This window comes from Natator depressus, chromosome 17, assembly GCF_965152275.1.
Source record: "Natator depressus isolate rNatDep1 chromosome 17, rNatDep2.hap1, whole genome shotgun sequence".
NCBI classification, from domain to species: domain Eukaryota; kingdom Metazoa; phylum Chordata; order Testudines; family Cheloniidae; genus Natator; species Natator depressus.
Window position 1 is genome coordinate 18116861 of NC_134250.1, and position 23168 is coordinate 18140028.

The window sequence follows — 23168 nt, forward strand, 5'->3', positions numbered from 1 at the left end:
CACTCTCTCCTTGGCCAACAGCTAGCTCGAGCTTTCAAACAGTCCAGTGTGAAATCCTGACTGACTGGACGCTGCAGTTGATAATTTTCTCAATCATTAATTCCTCTGCTCTTTACCACAGATGGAGAACCCCAGCTGGCTTCCACCATCATAGACACGATCATGGCTGGCTTGCCAGGCCCACGTGGCGCACCAGGGCCTGTTGGGCCACCAGGTAACAGACTCAATCGAACTGGACAGCTTTAATGAGGAGAAACCAAACCAAAGATTCTTGTCAGGTTGTGTGTGTGAAAGATCCAGTGGCATAGTTTATTCCAACAGGATGCCTGCCAGGAAAAGCAAGTGGGTCTGGCTGCAAGAGTTTGGGCTCAAAGGCCTTGGACAGGTCAGGGCCGGTGCAACCACTAGGCGAACTAGGGCGCCAAGTGGTTGCGGGTGGCGGTAGAGCGGAGGTGAGCTGGGGCAGGGGTGGCACGGGGAGGGCCGCCTGCAGCAAGTAACGGGGGTGGGGGGGCGGCGCACAGGGGAACCGCTCCCCGCCCCAGCTCACCTCTGCTCTGCCCCCTCCCCTGAGCACCGCCCCGCCCCGCTCTGCTTCTCTCCCTCCCAGGCTTGCGCGCTAAACAGCTGATTGGCGCCGCAAGCCTGGGAGGCGGGAGAAGCGGCGGTGCACTCGGGGAGGAGGCGGAGCAGAGGTGAGCTGGGGCGGGGAGCTGCTGCACGAGGCTCCCGGGGCCGAGGGGGGGAGGGAGGGGGCGGCGGGGAGCTGCTGCACGAGGCTCCCGGGGCCGGGGGGGGAGGAGGGGGCGGCGGGGAGCTGCTGTGGGGGGGGGGGGCTCCCTGGGCCGAGGAGGGGGGCGGCGGCGGGGGGCGGCGCAAGGTGGAAGTTTCGTCTAGGGCGCGAAACCTCCTTGCATCAGCCCTGGGACTAGTGGAGGCAAAGCTTGGTTAAAGGGACGTCTTGGGAGCGAGGGAGAAGCCAGCTTGTAACTGTTTGCCTCAGCAGGAGCAGAGTTGACACCAGCTGTGAAGAGGCATTTTATATAGTCATGTCAACCCCTCCATTTTAACTGTGGCTAAATACAAACCCCTTTCTGCAGTCATGGCTAAGCAGCAGTTCTGCAGAAAAGGACCTGGGGCTTACATTGGACGAGAAGCTGGATAGGAGTCAGCAGTGTGCCCTTGTTGCCAAGAAGGCTAACGGCATATTGGGCTGCATTAGTAGGAGCACTGCCAGCAGATCTAGGGAAGTGATTATTCCCCTCTATTTGGCACTGGTGAGGCCACATCTGGAGTATTGCGTCCAGTTTTGGGCCCCCCCTACAGAAAGGATGTGGACAAATTGGAGTGAGTCCAGCGGATGGCAACGAAAATGATCAGGGGTCTGGGGCACATGACTTGCGAGGAGAGGCTGAGGGAACTGGGCTTGTTTAGTCTGCACAAGAGAAGAGTGAGGGGGGATCTGATAGCTGCTTTCAACTACCTGAAGGGGGGTTCCAAAGAGGATGGAGCTAGGCTGTGCTCAGTGGTGGCAGATGACAGAACAAGGAGCAATGGTCTCAAGTTTCAGTGTAGGAGGTCTAGGTTGTTTATTAGGACACGCTATTTCACTAGGAGGGTGGTGAAGCACTGGAATGGGTTACCTAGGGAGGTGGTGGAATCTCCATCCTTAGAGGTTTTTAAGGTTAGGCTTGACAAAGCCCTGGCTGGGATGATTTAGTTGGGGTTGGTCCTGCCTTGAGCAGGGGGTTGGATTAGATGACCTCCTGAGGTCCCTTCCACCCCTAATCTTCTATGATTCTGTGAATCCTCAGAGTACTGTGGGTCCGGTGGCACACGAGGCCCAGTGATCTCTTCACTCAGTATTGCACTCATTCTCTTTCAGAAATCCCAGGTACAATACCTCACTTGGGTACAATTGCTTTGTGGATTCTGATCTAAGATTTCTCTTGGGACCAAGGAAGAATAGTCATTTAAAAGGAGACTGAAATTTTGCTGCATTTCTTACTTCTTACATTATTAAAATTTTGTATATGGCTCTAAAGTAATTCCAGCATGGAAAGATGTTTTACATTAGAATGTGCATCTATCTTCTGTTTGATATCAGTGCTTAAGCCATGTCCTGATGTTCAAGCGAGATTTGTGTAGAGAGAGTGAGAAACACACTAATCAGGAGTAATGAAAGAAAGAGTGTGACTGAAATTGAGGTTCCTTCTTTCTAAATGTCTCTAAAACTGTCTCAGATTATGATTTTATCGCCAGGACCCCCAGGCAATTCAGGACCCAAAGGGCCCCCAGGACCTATTGGAGTTCCTGGATCACAAGTAAGTAATTTTATCCCATCCCATGCCTTGGAGGGGGCAGAGATGGGGGAAGGAGGGGAGCGGAGCATGGAGTTAAATGCAAAGCAACTGATCACTGTAGATGAAATGTTTAATTAGCAGAGCTGAGTGGAAATCGGAATTTGCATCCAGCAAGAAATTCCAATATTTCAATACTTTATTTTTATCTCAAATCAGGACAAAAAGCTGAAATACTGAAATTTTTCTCAAAACAAAATGTTCTGAAAAATTTTGATTTGTAAATGGCAAAATGCTCCATTTTGGTGTTCTTAAGATAAAGAAAACATTTTGATATTCCCAGGCAAAATGTTAAGTTTCGGTTTATTGAACTGAGACAAAACATTTCATTTTGAGCCAGTTCAATATTAAACTGTATCTCCCTATGAGGTCGCATTGCCTCCTGGGAGTTTTAGTTTGGGTGCCTGATGCCCCCTTTCTCTTGGGCTCCCTGGGCCAGGCTGGCTTGCTGGACTAAATCTCCCATGATGCACCATGCGGCTCAGTCAGAGGAGATAGTGTTGTATCATGGTATACATAGTCTGGCTAGGGATGCTGGCCCCTATGAGAAAATGGGCCCATGAGATATCTGAACTATTGCTCCCATGAGGCAATGCAGGACTGTAGGGAAATGCAGTTCAACAAACCAAAATATTTTGATGTGGGTTGATCCAAGCTGCAACAAAATATTTCATTGCCTTTTTCAGAACGGAAAATCAAAAAAGCTTTGGAAAAAATCAAAATTTCCTCCAAACTGCATTTTCAGTCAAAAACCATTTAGATGAAAACATTCCTGACCAGCTCTATTAATTATGTGTGGATAAAAAAAGATTATTGTGATTGGGTAGATCATACGTTTTTGACAAGGTCCCTCATAAAAGGTTATTGTGGAAAACTACAGAAAGAGGGGCTAAATCTGTTCACAGATTGAAAATTGGCTAAAGAAAAAGAAATGAAGTGATGATGAATAGTTGACTAGTGGTAATTACTTTATAGTGGGGAACCCCAGGAGACCTATATTTGGGACAGTGTTCCAGAATGTGTAGTCCAGCTGCCAATCCAAACTATTTCAAGGACATAAAACATGGATAAAATGATGATAGGGAATTAGGAAAATTGGGGGAGATATAGGGGGTAAGTGATTTATGTCGAGGGACATAACCTTGATTCGGATAAGGAGGAGGTTGGGGTTGGAGGGAATTGGAGAAATGGGATTTTACTGTGTGTTTATTAATCACTTGGAAGAAGAAATGGACAGCAAGTTGGTGAACTTTGCCAATGATGCAGAATTGTTTCAATTATCAAATGCTATGGAGAACTGTGGGAAATTTCAGATGAATATAAACACACTGGGAGATTTGGCTGCAAAATGACGGCTGCAATTCCACATGACTAAATGTAAAGTAATGCACAAGGGCAAAACAAACAGAAGCTTCTCTTAAACTCCGGCCTCTGAACTTGCAGGATGTACACACGGGGTGGGGGGAGGGGGAGGGGGAAGAGCCTTAGTCATGGTAGGTAGCTTGTAAAGATGGACTGAAACTTCAGCTGGTGGAAACTTGTCTAATTCTATTGTTTTCAAGGGAGCTATGCGGATTTCCCTCAGCGGAAGGTCTGCCCAATCTTTACTGACTACAGAAGTGCAGCCTGTACTTTTCTTTTTATAAAGTGCTAATGTAATGTTCCAAATTTTACCGCTCAAAGTCAAACATGCAAAAATGAAGGATGCCTGTCTGCTCTTATGAATTATGAGTCTTAAAATTTCATGATTTCTTGCTTCCCCCTCTCCTCATGTGGAGCTTTTGAGCTGTACACAAGAGAGTCTTCCAACAACTATGGAGCAATTTAGCTGCACACGTGTGAGACTCTGTCCTATGGCAGAGCTTAGACACAGAAGCATCAAGGTTTCAATGCAGAGAAGGAGCATTGCACTCTACATTGAGAAGAGAGAGTCCTCTGCCAGCTAGGCTACATGAAAAAATTAACACATTAGCACAAAACTTTAACAAACGTTGTCCGAGGAACCCTGGTCATCTTTCCATATGCCTCAGATACTGCACACCCCCCTCCTTTTTTTTTTTTTAAGCTGCTACCTCTTCTCCTGCGTCTTTCCCCCACAAGGTCGCCAAACTTTGTAAGGGAATGGGAGAACTGGATTATTGATAGGCATCATAGATATCAAAAGACTAGACTATTTAGTTTCCTATTAGGGTGAAATACTTATTTGGTACTTGTTTGTTATGAACATCCTTAGCCAGATGACTAATGAGGGCCTAGTCATGCACTATGATTAAGATTTTCAGAAGTGATGGGAGTGTGCCTCACTTTTGGAGTGCAATTTGAGACTCCCTAAAAGGCTTGATTTTCAGAAAGTGCTGAACACTTCCAACTGCTGATAACTGGGTCCTGCCTTTTGAGGCCTCTCAATTTGTGCCTCCAAAATCAATCATCACTTCTGACAGTAGTATCTGTTTAGATAGGATAGCTTCAAACTACCATCTTCCTTTAGATCCTGGAGGCTACTATAAAAACGTTTGCTGAAGCTTTGCAGCACCCCATAAAAGTTTGGCAAAGGCCATCCCTAAGGTATGAAAGCATCCCAGCAGGATGGCCAGAGTGAGCAGACAGACCTAAGATTAATTGGATTGTACATTTGAAACCATTTTGATGAGATTCACTCACCCAAATAAACAATTTTCAAATTAAGCCCAATGTGTGCTAATAATTCTGCTCCCTGGGTTGAATAAATCTATAAAACAGGCACCAATGGAGAAGAATGGCTTCGTCTCAAGACTTCTGGTAATTAAACTCCTTTGCGGATATTGATCTTAACTCTTTAACCACCAAACAAAGCCATGATAGTGCTGCAAACAAGATAGGAAGAGAAGAATGTTTGTTTATACTCAGAGTTCTATCCTCCAACTCTCCGTAACTATTTGTGAGGTGTTAGTACCCACCCTAAGGACAACTGCAAGTGTCTTAAGGATTGCTGCAAACAAGGTCTAAAGACATCTTGGTCTGTTATTCCTTTGCATAGTTAACTGTGCAGGATAACATAAGAACTGTGAAAGTATCTCACGCCTACCCTGTCAGGACTATTTCTAGGATCTTTAAGTCCCCATTCCCATTCAGTCCTTGGCCTTCTGCAGAGGCTGACAACAAGGCAGCCAGTAATGGCTGCAATATGAACCACTGTCCATCATGACCTGGGCTGGGTCCACTATCTATTTCAAAGAACCCATGCCGAACAGTTGTCCGCACTAGTGTACTACCAACCTGGGCCAGACGTGAACCAGTAACCTAGAGGTTAACCCTGTTTTTCAATATCCCATTACCAGTGCCCTCGAGACAATTCCCCCCCGCTCCAGTCTTTGCAGCCCTGAATACCTTGTCATCAGCTTTTAGCAACAAATACCAGTTGTTATAGTTCAGCCTGTTTATAAACGAAAAACATAGGCGCTTCGAAAAGAGCCTAGCACGAGGGGTCCTGGCCCACGACTGGGGCGTGTAGATATTATGGTAATACAAATAATAAAGAATAATAAGATATGTGCATATGCACTGGGAGCCAGCTGAGAGGTCTGTAAGTGCACAAAACTGCTGAAGGCCCTTTTTATGATGCATCTTTTCCTTGATTCCCTGTAACACTGCATAGACTTCATAAATCATCCTCTGTGGGCCTGATTATGCAGATGCACCATTTCCTTGAAAGGGCCATGTGACAGGTTACTCCTCATGTTCAACTATCCTGAATGTGCAAAATGTAATTGTAGAGATCCCCGGACCATTGGAAGGTGGGTGTGTTGTATCTGTGTGGTCAGTGATGGCTGACTTTCCCTGCTTTGAACCTTGTGAAGTCATTTACACCTGTGCAAAGAGTGTGCAAAATGCTATCATCTGATGCTTCCTATGTGACCTTGGGCAAGTCACTTATATTCTCTGTGCCTTAGTTTCCCATCCTTACAATAGGAATAATAGCACTGCCCTGCCTCACAGGGGTGTTATGAGGATAAGTGCATTAAAGTTGCTATGATGATATGGGCCACAGAAGTACCTTATAAGATAGATAGACAAAGTCACATTTTACACTCACGTCACCCGGGTAAGTGACTACAAACAGGCTCTCAGGCCGCAGAGAATCTAGCCCTGCATCTTTAACAATAACAGGTGGTTACGCAAGATGCTCACTGGAGACTTTGTTTAGTTTCCATTATGTATTTTTTGAATGGAACAGTAATTTCCTCTTATTCTGCATCTGCCCTCTAGGGTGTACCGGGCTCTCCAGGGCAACCTGGGCCTAAAGGTTCCAAAGGAGATCGAGGAGAAAGAGTAAGTTAAAACTTTATCACATGTAAAAAGATTCACAACCAGTTCTGGGCCAGCTCCTCAGATGGGGGAAATCAACATAGGTCCATTGAAGTCAGTGGACCATCTCTGATTAGGTGAACATAAGTTTGGAATTTTATGCAAGAATCTCTAAGGGAGATCATGGCACAGGCACAGGGGACATTTTGTTTTCACAGGGTATAAGTTACCTCTGAAAGTTTCAGAGTAGTGAACACTAGATCCATAATGCCTATGGGAACAGATTTTACTATAAGCACTTTAGTACCTAGCGTTTCAGAGGGTTTAGCTCAGTTATGTTGCAACTGGAAAAGAAGGGCAAAGCATGTTAGAGAGAATAAGAACTATTCTGAAACAGCCATTTTTCAGGATCAAATAATGTTCTTAAAATGTTTGCTTTTACTTCAACTTTTGTCATGTTATCGCTATCCTTGCTTATTTTGTCAAGGACTTAGACATGTTAGTGCCCAAAATACAGCAAGAGGAGCTTGCTGAGTGTTGTTTCCAAGCTGGCCAAGATTAGGAAATACCAAAAAAAAAACCCCAAAAACCTCATGCGAGGGCCTCTTCTCACCAGGTTACCAGCCCAGTGTCCAGGCAGATTAAAGAGGTTCAGAGCAATATTTGAACTTTTGGTTGCTTCCACTATCCCAGTCCTCCAAAACTCTTCAGGACTGCCCGTCACATACCGTGCCAGACTATGGCCTGTGGACCATTGGTGGCTTGTGGAGACCCTTCTAAGAGGGTCTGTAGAAAGAAATCTTTTAAGAACTTAGCATTGGGGGAATTGGATTGATGAGAGAGACACAAAGTGGAGCAACAGAATGAAAAAGTTACCATTGATGGCGTTTGCAGCATGTTTTGGAAAGGAAAGACGGCTGCATAAAAGTTTTAGTGCTAAGTTTCCAGTAGGTGCACAGAGCAGGAGTCAGGTGGCTGCAGCCCAAATGTATTTCCTTTCTTTAAAGAGGAATTACCTGCATATAGATTTAGGTGGAGGTGGAGCTCACTACCTGCAAAGCAGGTGAACAAATCATCTGCATTTGCCCATTTCTCTGCCATCTTCCCCCTTCTGTTTGCTTTTTCAGTCTGAAGGGCAGAACAATGTCTGTGGGGGCTTAGAAAGGCAAATGCCAAATGCAGTTTGATTAGTTTCAGATGAGCTTGGAGACTCTCCAAGCCCATGAGCATAACTAGTGACAGGCTTAACCTGCATCGCTCCAGATTTTACATTAGGGCAACAACAACAATTCAAACTAGATTGTACAATACACACACCGAAAGCAAATAAGACACAGAGGTTGCTGAGAAATTTAGTGGTCTTTTGTACCTTTCTTCCAAATACTGCTTATCTCTATTAGATGTTTATTTCAGTTTTCAGTGAAGGCCACTGTTATTTGTAGTTACATACAGAGCTCTCTTCATACATTTGATTAAAGCCCCTTTTTTTAAATAGGTGGCTTAATTCCGTAGTTTACACCATTACTAAATATTACAGATTAGAGCTGGCTGAAATTTTTTCAGTGGAACAGCTGAGGTGAAACTGAAATATTTGACATGAAGATGTCTATTTTGATTAAGTTTAATGGGAAAACATCTAAAAGATTCTTTTATACTCATTTTATTTTGAAAATATCAAATGTCTTTATGTTTCATTTCATTTTGACTATTTATATATAATAAATATAACAACATTTCAACATTAGGAAAAAAACTGTTTAGTTTTGATAAATAGAAATTGTTTAATTTTCATTCTATAATTAGTTTGAAATGTCTACTTTTTGTTTTGTTTTGGAATTTCCTGTGGAATGGGAACTCCATTTTCCAGCCAGCTCTGTTATAGATGAATGGCAAAGCAATAATTAAAGTTTTCATTGGCAGAAGAAAATAACATTTCTATATAGAATGGTGTGTATGACATGGTATTGAGAAAGTAAATAGGAAAGTGTTTATCCTTTCACACAGCACAAGAGCTAGGGATTACCCGATGAAATTAATAGGTAGCAGGTTTAAAACAAACAAAAGGAACTATTCCTTCACACAATGCACAGTCAATCTGTGCAACTTGGTGCCATGGGATGTAGTGAAGGCTAGAAGTACAATTGGGTTCAAAACAGAATTAGATAACTTCATGGAGAATAGGGCTATCAATAGCTATTAGCCAAGATGGTCAGGGATGCAATCCTATGCTCCAGGTGTTCCTAAACCTCCAACTACTAGAAGCTGGGCCTGTACGACTGGGGCTGGATCACTCAAAATCACCCTGTTCTGTTCATTCCCTCTGAAGCACCTGGCACTGGCCAGTCAGAAGACAGGACACTGGGCTAGATGGACCATTGGTCTGAACCAGTATGGCCATTCTTATATTCTTACCTTTTTGTTCACCCATATAAATGCTCTTTCCAAGTCAATGAAAAATCATTCTAGACATTGTGCAGGCTTTTTTATACAGATAATATCTGCTGGCTTAAGGTCATGAAATCCCTGGCCACCCACGCTGCTTTTATCATCAGTCTGTAGGGGGAAGTGCATGCTGCACCTTTGACTTAGTGTTGGCATCACAAGGACAAAGTGCAGAGACTATGTAAGCTGATGAAGGCCAGAGCAGAACAACAGGGAGGGGCTATCTTACTATCCATATTTGAGGATAAACAAGAGTCTTGATTCATAGATTCCAAGGCCAGGAGGGACCATTGTGATCATCTAGTCCGACCTCCTCTATAACACAGGCCGTACAACTTCCCCAACATAATGACTAGAGCAGAACTGTTAGAAGAAGCATCCAATTTCAATTTAAAAATGGTCAATGATGGAAAATCCACAGTGACCTTTGGTAAATTGTTCCAACGATGTACCTCCTGCCACTTTAGTTCAGTGAATTGCTGCTTGCTTATACTTTTGCATGGGCCTGATTCACCCAATGCAGGATCTAAGCAACTCATATTCTTTTGGTGGGGAGAGTTGGGCCTTATTATATTTTCTCCTTCTCATCAGTATATAGTTCTGCCAGCAGTGGTCACCAAGCGTTGCACAGGTCTCTCTAATGCAGTGTTTTTGATATAGTATCTTGTTCCAAATTGGTTCTTCATATAAAACCAGTGAAGAAAAGGTTGGAAAAAATTATATATATATGAAAAGGTAGCTTTACTTTTCTGGCAAATGCAAAATCCTACATCCAGCTGGAAGGTTCGAAGCAGCAAAAAAAAAAAAAGGGGGGGGGATGTGGAAGGGGTGGATATAGCAGGTCAGAAAATGGAAATTATATTCTGCAGAATATTTAGAATGAAATGAGTTTTTCAGTTCGTTTGAAATGTTTCTGATTTTCTTGAAAAAATAATTTTGAGCCAACTTGAAATCAATCTAAATTTTACAAAAATTCACGTTAGGGATACACCCCTCTTTTCCAGGGGGGAAAAAGAGGGCAAAGGGAGGAAAAGGCAGTAGAGGAAAGGAAACAAAACAAAACAAAAAATGGCCATTTTGATTCTATTTGATTTGAATCAAAGCAAATATTTTTCAAATAGGTTTGAAACTGTTGTTTTGAATCGTTTCACCCAAAACCGCCCCAGAAAATTTAGAATATGAAAATTATGAAAAAAAAATTGTGTAATTCAAAAAGCCATTTTTCATAAAAAAAATCTATGTAGAGAAATTTAGTCGTTCTAGTTGTGGATAAGAGGGTGAGCACGTGTGCAGAAGGAGACTAGATGGGTATGTGATGAAGTTTTAAGGGAAAATCATAATTAGATATTGCAGAGTCTTTTTTCAATGGCGAAGGCTGAGCAGTCTTAGCCTATCCATTATACTAGATGGAAGAATGTTGTATTTGGGGGAAAAAACTCTAGGGCCAAATTTCTCCCCGCTTTAATGTAGTTGACTTCTCTAAAGTTCAAGAGGATGCAAATCCATTTTAGAAAGCTCATCCTGAGATCCTGAACCAAACTTCCCCAAATGTTGCGAGGATTCAGAACTAATGTTTGAGAGCTATTGCCCATTTTGCTGCCTGCTTGAATGCTGAAAGCTAGAACATTAAGGGAAAAGAACTTCCACGCTGTCTCATGCCTTTATTTGTTAAGCCATTTTAATTCCATTGGTAAAATTTACATTTTGTTCTCATCAAATGGAAAAAAAAATGACACTTGCTTTATTTCCAACAGGGGCAAGCAGGTCTGTCTGGAGAGAGGGGCAATAAGGGACTGCCTGTAAGTGTTGTACGTGTGTGTGTGTGCATGCGTGAGAGAGAGAGAGAGACACACAGATGGGGTGTGTACGTCATGTCCAGCACCTTAAATACCACCTGGCTGGACTATGATTGGTACTGCAAGTTCTTTCTGGATGCTAATACAACATCCAGGTCAGGAGACAGCATCTCAGAGATCTGTGCAAAGGAAACACTGCACTTCAGTGCTACACTTTATATTCAAGTGCACAAAGCAGTAGAAAATACCTGGTACCTGCCCTGGGGTTGAGGAGCAGGACTGCATGATCTCATAGGTCTTCTCCATCTCTTTGATGGATCTAGGAGTGGGCCTAGTAGTCTAGCAAAGAGAGCCTGTTTAAGAAGAGGAGTGCTCCAACCAACCCTAGTTCTACCCTCAGGAGTGAGAAATTAGTAGCAAAAGATTTGTGCAGAAGATAGATCTGACATACCACCTCTGCTTTACCCCAGTGAGGCCAGATTTTCTCTAGCGTCTATACTTATCTGTATTGTGGTAGTGCCTAGTGGACCCAGTCACGGATCACAACTCTGTTGTGTTAAGTGCTGTACAAACAGTCTCTTTGTTCTGTCTCTGCTGCAAAGTGCTTACAGTCTTACCAGGCTGGCTTCTGCTAACATTCTGCTGCCACGAAGAGGGTTGAGAGGAGCTGTGGCAAGCTGGATGAAACCTTCCTATTGCCAGGGGAGGGGGCACAAGTGGGCAGCAATGATCCTGAAGGAGTTGTTGCCAATGAAGCAGGAAGGACATGCTAATTCAGCACAGCCCCACAGGAGCTGCCTTCTACCAGGCCTCCTGTTGACAGAACTATAAAGCTGCCTCCCACGTTGGAACCCTGGACAGACCATCTGCCCTGTGGCTAAGCCATCGAAATTCCACCAGCAAGCCTGAACTCTCCAAACCTCCTTTCTCTGTGAGGCTGGGCTGGAAATCTCTTGAGAACAGGCTTTCTCCCACTAGATCTGGGACTACCAGCTTCTGGCCAGGCTGGGAATCCTCTGGAACGTCGTCTCTCAAGCTAAGACGGCATTTACATGTGCAGTTCTGATGAAAATGAAAAATATTAGGGAGAAGTGAGTGAATCCAACAAAAAGTTGAATTCCATTTGAGTGGAAATGTTGGGGGGGGGAGGGAGGAAGGTAAGAGGGCTCTTGTTTTGCCTGACATGGGTCTCTCCCAGCTCTATCATCTTGCTCCGCTTGAAATGTCTCTGCAATGCCCAGTGTTGCTGAGGAGCCAAGTTCTCATCCCAGCCACCTTACTCAGCAGTTTGTGGACCTTTCCATTGCTCTTTATTTAGCTTGTGGTTTACTCTGTGTATGCCATCTGCTGCTTGGGAAATGCAGACACTTCCTGATTAGATGAGTGGGCAGCAGGGGGAAGGAATGTCAGACAAACTGTCACAATACATTTTTACTGAAGACAGATCCCTAGTTAACGAGCTCTTGTAGAGAGGTTGTGGGTGATGTGGCTAATTAATGGGACCTCTTCTGTAGTGGATATGAATTTTTCTGGAAAAATAAACATAGAGGCACAGTGTGCATGTTTGGGGGTGGTTATAGTTAACTCCATACCGGTTTTAACGTAAAGCGTTGCTTACGGGGAAAGCCTCACAGTACACACGTGGTTTTGGTCAAGGTCCCTGGCCGCAGCAATTGGACAATGGTTCATTGCAATGCAAACATCATATAGCTCAGGTCACTGTGGGCCAAGTTCAGCTGTGGTGTAAATAGGTAGACACTTCTGCTGGCTTTGCCGGGGGCTGGGGAGGAGCTGTTACAACTGTGGTCAGAGCTGAATTTGGCCCCGTCTAAAAGAACAGATGACATGCATTGTGATTTCAATTTGCTTTCTGCTGATGGGGCTTTATTGAGGGACGGGATTTGAATGATTTTGGATGGCAAATCTCCTAATTTACATGGAAATGTGTTTGTCTCATCTTAGGGTGAACCAGGCAAGAAGGGTGAAGAAGGAGATAAAGGGGCTGATGTAAGAGAACACTTTTACTGCTACCTGGATTTTCTATTGGTGAAAAGATGGTATGGTCCCAAGGGGAGAAAACACTGTCCTCGTTCTGTGTGCAGGACTCCCAGTAATGTAAATGGAGGAGTGCGGGGATTGCAAAGATAAAAGAGCAGACGATGGAGGTGGCATTAACCTCCGATTCAAATGTCCATGGGCACTGGCATGTTCAAAATCTGGATCCAAATGTTTTTGGCTTGATCAGTATCTGAGTGCCATACAATTATCAATGGATATATATCCTTACAGCACCCCTGTGAGATTGGGCAGCGCTATTATCCCCATTTTACAGATGGGGAACTGTGGCCCAGGGCAGATTAAGAGACTTGCCCAAGGTGACAAGGAAGGCAGTGGCTGAGCTGGGAATCTTTTGTCATTGTCCAGTGCCTTATCAACTAGACCATCCTTCCTACCTATCTGATCCCACATCTAGTAGAATATGGCCCCCTGACAAGGTCTGATTTTGTTTTTTCAACAGCATGCTCCTGCTTGCCTGCTGATCCCATTAAATAATCAAGAGTAAGATATTTGGGACCCAACCAAGAAAGAGACAACTCTCTTCCCCAAACCCATGCTACTACTCAGATAATTTCACAAAATGGCAAGGAAAGGGGTTCTTGCGACATTTTTCAGTTTGGTGGTAAAATGTCAGGGCAGGGAAAGCCAGGCCAGAACAAATGTCAGATCTGCTTAGCAAGGAATATTTGAATTGTAAAGTAAATAGTGCAGTGGACTGTGGAAATGGGCACAAGCCACATTGTCAAACTGTGAGGCTTGGATTCAAACTATGTTCAGATTTGCATGGCTATTGGTTTGGCCTATTATCGAAATAGGAGCCAGCTGAAAATTTTGGATCTGGCTCTAAACCTCTTCAATATTTTAGAGACGCCAGAATTTGGTTTTATAATTGAGGCTTTTTGCCTCATTGCTTTCCTTTGGCTGTTTTTGAGACATCTCCCTGTTCTCCACAGATTTGCAACCTGGTTTTGTTTTGTGAAATCATTAGCAGTTTCAGGGGCTACATTAGCACTGTAGTCTTGGAGGATTGCATTATAAACTTGAAACCTCTGTATATGTCTGCAGCATAGGTATATTATTTATTTTGTTTTTTCCTTCTTGCAGGGAGAAGGAGTTCAACAACTTCGAGAAGCCCTGAAGATTTTAGCTGAGAGGGTGTTAATTCTAGAGCATATGATAGGAATTCATGGTGAGTGTGTCTCAGCCTGTGATTAAACTTTGTTTTTCTGGAGAAATTAGATGTCACTGTGTTCCCACACTATCTAACAGCTCTAGAATTGGCTAGTTCTAGACTCCTAGAATATGACTTTTCTTTTCACCTGCTCTCTCAATGAGCAGCTGGCTTCTAGGGCTCAGCACTAGTTCAGCTCAGTAGCTGGTTAGCTCAGGATTTTAAAAGTAGGTGCCTAAAGTTAGGCTCCTAAATCCATAATGAGGTGATCAAAGTGGCTGAGTTTTACACTTTGAGCACCTGCAGCTATGGGCTTCAATGGAGTTACTCGGTCTTCACCCTAGTGCACAATACGCCCCACCGACACATTGGTATTATAATCCATAGTACAGAGCCAGCTCAGCAGCAGACCAAGCCGTGTTGTGTTCTGCGTCACGTAACCGCTACAAAAATGTTCTCATTGCAGAGTCTTTAATCCAGGTACTCAGCTGCTATCAATCGCCACAGTCCCCTGACTTCAGTGGAGCTATGTTCACTTACATCAGCTGAGGATCTGGCCTTTTTAGTATTCGTCATGTCTGACGGACCCTAGAACGGGCCAGGCCTCACTCTGAAAGGGAGTGCAAGCCAGCTAGCCTGCAAATCCATAAGCCAGGCAGCTCCCCTGATTAAAATTCAGAGAACACCGATTTTTGGAAACATGAGACTCTTAGTGAAGGACTCAATATTTTGAGTGATTCAGTTGGAGTCATTTCCCTCCCCACCACTGCCACAGGCCTTTCATCAGAGGGAAGGGGGTTTTCTGCTTCTCACACATCCGAGTTTTCTCTGCTGCTGATGCAACAAAGAGAAATCACGTGGTTTGGGGCAGGAACTCCAATGCATTGACAGATGCATAGCTTGCTCTGCATAATTTTTTTCCTACAGAAATAGTCAGAGCAAGGGGAAAATGTTTTGGATCTGTTCACAATTATGTTCTCTCTGTGCCTTTGAGAGGTTGATTGGGGCTTTTGGCACCAACATGCATGCTTCTTGGCCAAACACCATTTACTGCTGCTGGCACCCTTGTCCTCGCCTCATCCATAAAGCAAGGACTGCTTTGCCCTCTTTCAAATCTCTCTGCAAGATCCACTCCCATGGGGACGTCTTTGTGAAACTGGCAACAGATAACAGCCCGTGGGGCCTTCTGATAGTTATATGGCTTCTGTGAAATTTTCAAACATACCAAAAGTGACTTAGGTACTTAGAGCATTTGTCTTTTTGAAAAATCAGTGAAACTCAGGCTGCTAAATCCCTGTCACGTTCAAAAATAGGACTTACGCACTTTTGGCAATTTAACCCGTGAATGTATTTGTTTGCCTTGTCGTCCCCCCCGCCATTCCTCCTGACTTGTTACTCACACTTTGTGCATCTTGTCTTAGATTGTAAACTCTCCTGGGCAGGGACTGTTTTTCACCCTGTGTTTGAATAGCACAATCAGGGCCCTGTAATTAGAGCCTCTAGGTGCAACCATAATACAAATAACTAAGAAACGGGGGAGGGGGAACATAGTGTTCAAGCACCAGGGACGAGCAAGAGATTATGCAGGAGGAAATCCACTGTATAGCTGTTCATGCTCTTCCTGGGGCCCCACAAAGTCAAGAAGGTAGCCAGAAAATGTAGGGCTTTATATAGGCCTGTTGTTCTCTCAACATAATAAGATTTAAATTAATTTGATACACAACTGCCTTAAAGTTGACGACATAAAGATGTTCTAAGACAATCTGACAGCAGGAATAGTTACCCGCCCTCCCAGCTGTTCAGCACCCTGGGAAATGTACTTGATAGTTCAGTGAGAGAAGGAATTTGCAAAATATTTACAGCACAGCTAGAACATGAATGAGCACTTGACAACCTCAGCATTACCAGTGATAGCGTCGACTCCTGACTTGCATAGGCCTGCACTAGCAAAATCTAGCATGCTTTGTACGGCCACTTCCCTTTCGAAGAATACTCGGGCAGTCTGAAGCTCCAAGCACTTTGCACTGGGTGTGATTCTCCAGTGCCCTTTACCTTGTGTATCCATTTATACCAGCGTAAAGGGGAAAGGCAGGATTTTAACACCCACCTGGCACTGGTGTAAATGACTTGAAGGTGCAGGGAAGTAGAAAACTGGGCACAGTGAGTTGAGTGAACTGATTCACTTTTTGGCTTGGTCTACTACACACAGATTTTATAGCAGTGTAATAGTGTCGGTTAAGGGGTGATTTACCAATATAGGACTTGTATTTATATTTAATTTCCAAACTTTGCCTCAATCTCTGTTTTTAAATTGTACATAAACATAAATACATCACAAAATTGACCCTGCGTCATTTAAAGGCTGACACCCCCTGCCTCCCCCAAGACAACTCAATGGGAAAGGCCTCCACAAATAGGCTCTGGCGTACAGGCTGTCCGATTGGAGAGGGGAAAGCAAGGTCTAGAGTTGAGTGCCACTCACAGAGGAGGCCCTGCTTCCAGATATTTAGATTAATTAGCTCGAGCACCTCCATTGATCTCAACTGCTGGGAGACAGTTAAGGTTTGTAGGACCTAGAGCAATGTAGGCTGTAGAGATTAAGACTAATAACGTAAATTGCACCTAAAAATGGACTGGAAGCCAGATCTGGTTATTTGCCATTCATGCTGCAATACAAAGCTTTGTGATACAGTGACAAAGGGAGTTAATTCATTTTAAATTTCCCCAACTAACTAATCTATTTTTATAAATAATTGGTATTACAGACCCTTCTTGTCCACTCTTTAAGGCCAAAGAGAAGGTTGAATGCTGGAAGATGCTTAGGGTCAAAACCAGTGTCTTTCATTAAACGAGTGCAAAGAAAGAGCCGTTTGCATGCAGTGGTTCTGTTGTAGTGAAATTGATTTTTATTGAGCCGAGACAGCCCCCCAAGCTGTGAGGCCACCCACAATTTTAATCAGCTGGCGCTAAGGAGCCGACCCTGCTCCCGCTGTGGGCACTGAGATTTTTGCCATTGACATCAGTGCAGGAGACCCAAGCCGAAATGCCAATTACATGCTGTCACTGTCAGACAAAGTGCCAGAATCCACGTGGTTTTGGAAACCAGAATCCACGTGGTTTTGGAAACCAGAACCACCACCCAAGCAACAAAGCAAAACATACCAACACAAACTTTCCCCCACGCAACAGGCTGGAAGCTTGAGATAATCAGAGCATATTAACCAGCCCTACAGAACAGAACAGCAGGACCCAGGAAAAGCCCAGTTTTGGCAATGCTTATTTCCAGCTAGCGCAGCACAAATCCCTATGCACTGGGGTACTCGCTTGAATTAGAAATACTGCCTGATGTGAGCTGGAGGTCTGGCTAGGAAGGCTGGGCTCTTGGCAGGGAAACAAACAAGTGTCCATTACTGAGGGCAAAAGGAAAAGAAACAGGGGCATTAACATTGGAGAATCAGCATTATGGGTTTGTGTGTCTAAGCACTTGAAAAGGACTTTGGCCATAGACCAAATGTACAATTAGCGTTATGGGGCAGGATCATTGTAGAAAGGCTCCTCACCATAAGAGGAAGCATGGCCTGATGTCTAAGGTGCTGGGAGACTAGACTACTGGGATTTATTGCCAGCGGTAGCTAATTAGCTGTGTGAGCTGGGGTGAGTCACATCACTGCTCTGTGCCTTGGTTTCCCCATCTCTCACATGTGTAGAATGATACTTAGTAACTCCTCAGGAGTGTTGAGTCTTCATGTTTGCTCAATGAGTGTTTAAATGACCCTTGGCACTTCTATAACTGCTGACAACTAAGGACCACAAGGCATTGCTGTTATGTTAATCGTGTTGATTATGGAGCTGCCGAAGGATCAGCTGAGAACAAACCCCATTGTGCTAGGTGCTGTACAAACAGAGTACTAGCAGTCCCTTCCCCAAAGAGCTTACAATCTACAATGAAACAGGGGACAGGGTATGATACACAAGCAGAGTGAGCAATGGGATAGTGGCAAAGGTCACGTTAGTTCCTTTTTTTCGTTTTGGGAAGTGAGGTATTAGGTAGGAGTGCACCAGCTAAATGGAAAGAAAAGCGAAGGGAGAGGGGACATTGAAGGGAAGGAGAGAAGTGTAAGAAGGGCAGGGACTTTGTTTCCTCCATTATAAGAGAATAAACTCTCCCTTGGCTTTATCTCCTTTCAGATTCTTTATCTTCCATGGAGCCGGGCTCAGGGCAGGAAGTGATCCTAGGCTCCTCCCTACGAACGAGCATCAAGATCAAACGCGGTGGTCGTGAGCAGCGGCACCAGCCCTATCAGTTCCTTTCTTCGCTGCTGGAGGACAGTGAAGCCAAAAGGAAAAGCAACTGAATGAAACAGGAGCATTTGTGCATTCTAAAGCCCATTCGCTGATTAAAGATACAGTATCCTAGTGCTTAATCACAGTGTGCAGAAGGAAGTGGGTAGGAGGCTGCAGGGTTAGCAGTAGGGTTTCCTTGCCTGGACACTGCTAAACCATTACTGCAGGGAATGTCTTAACTGTAGCTGAAATATTCTTATGAAGAGCAATTCCTCTTCCCCCCTACTTCAGAATACACTAAATGGCAGGTATTCTTAAAAGCTATCCCTAGAAATGGCCCTCTTCAAGGGGTTTGATCCTCCCCCTCAAAAATTATTTGTTTAAAAGACTGCACAGCTGGCTCAGACATCATTCAGTTCTACCTTAGCTCAAAGCAAAAGCCCCGAGCAACATTATACTATTTTGATGGCATCTGGTTATTTTTAAACATGGTTTTTTGTGTTCACACTATAATTTCCAGTTGAAGATACCCCTTTCAGTACTCCACTAAAGCCATGGAAATGTTTCTTTTTAAAGAGTAGATTGAAAAATTAAGAACTAATCACTTATTTGACAAATTTCATCTCTCTCTGTGGAGTATCTTTCATGATTTGTCTCAGAGGTGTTGGCTATTCACAACAAATTTGTATTTGGCTAATTTCATTTACTCTTGGGCTTTCTGATTGAAATTTTAAATCAGGGAGTTGAGCTGTGTTGATTGATTGTGTGAATGGTGTCATATAGACCTTGTGGTATTCCTTCTGTTCCTTGATTGCATGAACAGCTTACTATCAAGGTTTCTGGTATAAATAATTACAAAATGTAAAATTTGCTTTTTGTGCATATTCAAGATCAACATTCTTTTTGCAAACATTCATAGGAAGCAAGATAAAATTGTATAAAGTTTGCATAAAATGAACACAAAATAGGTATAAACACAGCCAAGAAAAATTAATTTCTTATTCGGAACAAATCTGCACTGAAAATGTTTTGCAGTATTTACCCAGCTTTAGATCGTAAGCCGGAACTATTGATATATAGTTTTCTTTATATTGTGGGTATTTTTAAAAGTATCCATCATCTCCTACTAGTTTGAATCTGGAGGTGGTGTGTTGGCAAAACACAGTAGAAGGATTAGACTCTTGCCAGTGGTTTGTCTTTGAACATTTTGCTACAAGATCACATCATTTTACTTTTTGCAATAGCTCTTATTATTGGGGAAACAGACTTCCACTGTTAAGAGGCTGAACAGAAATTTCACAAACAAATTGGACAAGTTAATGTTACTCATGTAGACAATTAAATTACTTTTTTTAATAGCAGGAGTGAATGACCAAGGCAACTGATAATAGGTTACAGAATCTTTCACTGTGGGTTCTAGCCCACGAAAGCTTATGCCCAAATAAATTTGTTAGGCTCTAAGGTGCTACAAGGACTCCTCATTGTTTTCACTGTTCAGTCACTGGTTCAAATCCTCTCCAAGGCACTAGTGAACAAATGTTGTTGTGTCTGTTATTTGGTGGCTTAAGTAAATTCATAGCATCACTCAGGCTCATTCCTAGTGCAAAATGTATCCACATCAAAAAGCCACCATTGAAATTCATTAGCACCTTTGTTGGCAACCTCAACAGAGAGACCAAGGCCTGAATGGCCCGTGGAGACAGAAGTACCCTCTTACTGCTAAAGGTGGTCCTCCTAGTTCAGCATGGAGGCAGGTGGAATGCTGAAAACTGGAATCTTGCACGGCCAGTGGATGTAGTCTGTGCCTAGAATAAGGGGTTCAGGCTCTGGTGAGAGATATTTATGTATGTACACGTGCACACACACACTCTGTCTACAGCGATACTGATAACTATGTCAAAACATCCATATCAGGCCTCTAGACAGCATTGTATCACCAGCCACAAATAGTTTAAAACTCACCCGAAGTGAATGGATTTACATCTTTAAACTACCACCATTTTGCAAAGAATAGGTGACGGGGGAAGCTGATGACATAACAAACAAACAAAAAGCAACATCTTGAGCTGATAATGTGGTCTTCCCAGAGAAATCTCCCCGTGCTGTACAGTTAAACAGTATAAACAGCCACTGAAGGACCAAAAGCTGCAGTAAATTTATTTCCTTAACATACTTTTGAATTCTGGTACCGACTAGGAAATTGTGAACAACAGTTAGGGCTACATTCCATAGTCAAGGGGTATAGTTAGATCCTTGCTTGGATCCATTTAAGGTAATCATTGGGCAAGTCAAATCAGCCCAAAATGTGGAGGCAAAGCAAAATACGATCAGGTGCTAATCCCCATAAGCCATCAGAGACTTCAAAGAACTTTAAACTCAATGCAACACTTTAGGAGATGCAACCATAAAAAGCAGATGTTTGGCTCCTGTGCAGCTGTGTACATTGCATTCTGGGTTAGTTGTAGCTTTGATGTGATACAGGTAGCAATAACCCAGCCTGGAGCGAATAAAAGGGTTTGTCAATATCAGTAAGGCATTGATCGAGAGCAATGGTCACACCCTGGTGTGACTTCTAGGACAATAAAATAAGGCCTTCAGAGGAGATGTTAGTTGCAAGCCCAAGGCTACATCCAGTGACTGTGTGTATATACACAATTCTGAATGAGATCAGTATCTTTTAGAAATAGTTGGCAGCCATCTCTCAGTCTAAATACAAACAAATGCAAAGAGCACAACTCTACCAAGACATCTGGTAGACAAACATCAAAAGCCCTGTGACCATTTTCTTCCATTCACTAACTGAGGTGGAATGGAGTTGTATAAAAGGAATTTAGACCATGAAGTCTTGTTGAGGGGCAGCTGTTTTATAACACAGCTATGCCATATTTGCACTAGTTTTGTTCTTGGACTGGTCTGTTTCCTTTTAGGAAAAACTTGTTGACTACAACACGCTTTGATAAGTCAGCCACTGGTTAGAAATTTACAAGAGGTGCCTGGTTACTTCTGTTGATAGATAATCTGGGGTCCTATCCTGTACCTCTTACCAGGCAGAGTGCTAACTAATTACCCTCATGTCTAGTAGTGAGTGTTCAGGAAATTGTTTCCTAAGACATAATGAGAAATCACCATTTGATCAAAAGATTTATGCTGGTGTGAGCTGCATTTCATCTGATCACTAGGAAAGAGTTTTCCCATAGCAGGACCAGGTGGCAAAGCCAAACAACCCTCCTACCTGATATTTAAAAAGGGAAATACCAATATTCCGTTTTGATGATCCCATGGATGTAATTTGGGAAGGGGGAGAGAAGTTAGGCAGTGTGGGTCCAATTAGTAGTTCCCTGAGATTTTGGAGTCCCCCAAATGAGTTAAAGGGGACAGTTTTTGTTCCCACAACTTAGTATTTGGGAATTAAAAAACAATTGCATTAGCTTGATGAGTAATCTCTTTAGTTGATTCGCATTTGACTAGCGCACTGGGTTTTAATTAAATTATTTAGAACCACATCGGGGTAAAATGAAAAAGTTAATTGAAATGGTTTGCAATTAATCTTCGCAGATTGATTGTCAGAAGGCAGGTTTAGGTTCAGATTGCAACACGATTTTAATTACCAACCTTCACAGATTTCTGTGAAGACCTATGTAATTCTTTGCCCCCAAGACTCCTTGTTTTGCTTAGCTACATCTATCTATTAATGTGGTACTGTATCTTTAATCTGGGTAACGATAGGACCATATAGTGTGGACATTGTCACTGGACTAGGGTTTAATTCCTCACTAATAAATCAATTAGACCACATTGTGGTGCAGTCTTAGTTAAAAAAAAAGTTATAAAGGTGACCATAACCTCATATGTTGACATGAATGATATTTGTGACTAAAATAAACCACTCCAACCACATTTTCCCTCTTAGGCAGGATACTAAGATTCATTTTAGCCTGGGCATATGCATTTTACCATCTCTGTGTAATTTAGGGGGTGGACATATTTCATTTGCGTGCTAATTTAGAAATATACTTTAATTGAAATGTTAGTGCTTTATCTTACATACATACTGTGCACTACCATAGTGTGTTCTTTTGCCTTTGTTAAGACTTCTTTGGGATTTTTAAAGTACTTCTCTGACCTCCCATACTTTTCAACTTGGATTGGTTCTGGTAGTAGAAAAAAAATGTTCCCTGCCTTGAGCTACCCAGAAGCCATGGCTGCATATTGCACAGTGTAATACGTTGTCATTTATGCACCCCAACTTTCACTAGTGCTCTGGTACCCTCCTGGGAAATAGAGAATGCTTCACTCCAGAGTATCCAATACGCATTTATTCTAAAGACTTGACAGCAATGCAGGAAAATAGGCATAAGCTAGAGATAAGGGTCATATCCTGCTTCCACTGATGTCCAGAGAGCTCTTGCCATTGACTTTAATGGGAGCAAGAATAGGCCACATGTTCAAATCCAGATCTTCAGTTAGTGTAAATTGGGACAGGCCCAGTGATGTCAGTGAAACTATGACTATTTACACTAGATCTGGCTCACAAACTTTGGCACTGAACCAAAATCCCAGATCCAATCTATAGAATAAACGTTGTTAAAGTAGAAACCCATCAACTACACCTATGACTTCAGTAAGGCAGACAGACAAATTAATTCTGGGATTACATGAAGGTAGGTTCTCAACTGACTAATTGGAAATCCCTTCTAGTCCACAATGATGACCTCTGTATTATTCAAGATTACATTCCATTCTGCTCCAGCACTGGGGGGGAGGGGGCAGGGG

General features: G+C 43.1%; 1 protein-coding gene and 1 long non-coding RNA gene across 5 annotated transcripts in view; one reads left to right on the forward strand and one right to left on the reverse strand.

The window, feature by feature from the left end:
- The window catches only part of COL26A1 (collagen type XXVI alpha 1 chain), a 222162-nt gene extending 199206 nt beyond the window's left edge, over positions 1 to 22956 (forward strand). For 2 of the 3 annotated variants that reach the window (XM_074974580.1, XM_074974581.1), the window contains exons 8-14: positions 122 to 214; positions 2263 to 2324; positions 6606 to 6668; positions 10841 to 10885; positions 12845 to 12889; positions 14045 to 14129; positions 18300 to 22956. In XM_074974580.1, coding sequence (XP_074830681.1) covers positions 122 to 214; positions 2263 to 2324; positions 6606 to 6668; positions 10841 to 10885; positions 12845 to 12889; positions 14045 to 14129; positions 18300 to 18466 — 560 coding nt within the window. In that variant the 3' untranslated portion in view covers positions 18467 to 22956. The remainder of the gene's footprint in view (positions 1 to 121; positions 215 to 2262; positions 2325 to 6605; positions 6669 to 10840; positions 10886 to 12844; positions 12890 to 14044; positions 14130 to 18299) is intronic. The other variant, XM_074974582.1, reaches the window with a different exon arrangement.
- LOC142000362 (uncharacterized) overlaps positions 1 to 23168 on the reverse strand; it is a 172079-nt gene that overhangs the window by 68188 nt on the left and 80723 nt on the right. The window lies entirely within an intron of this gene.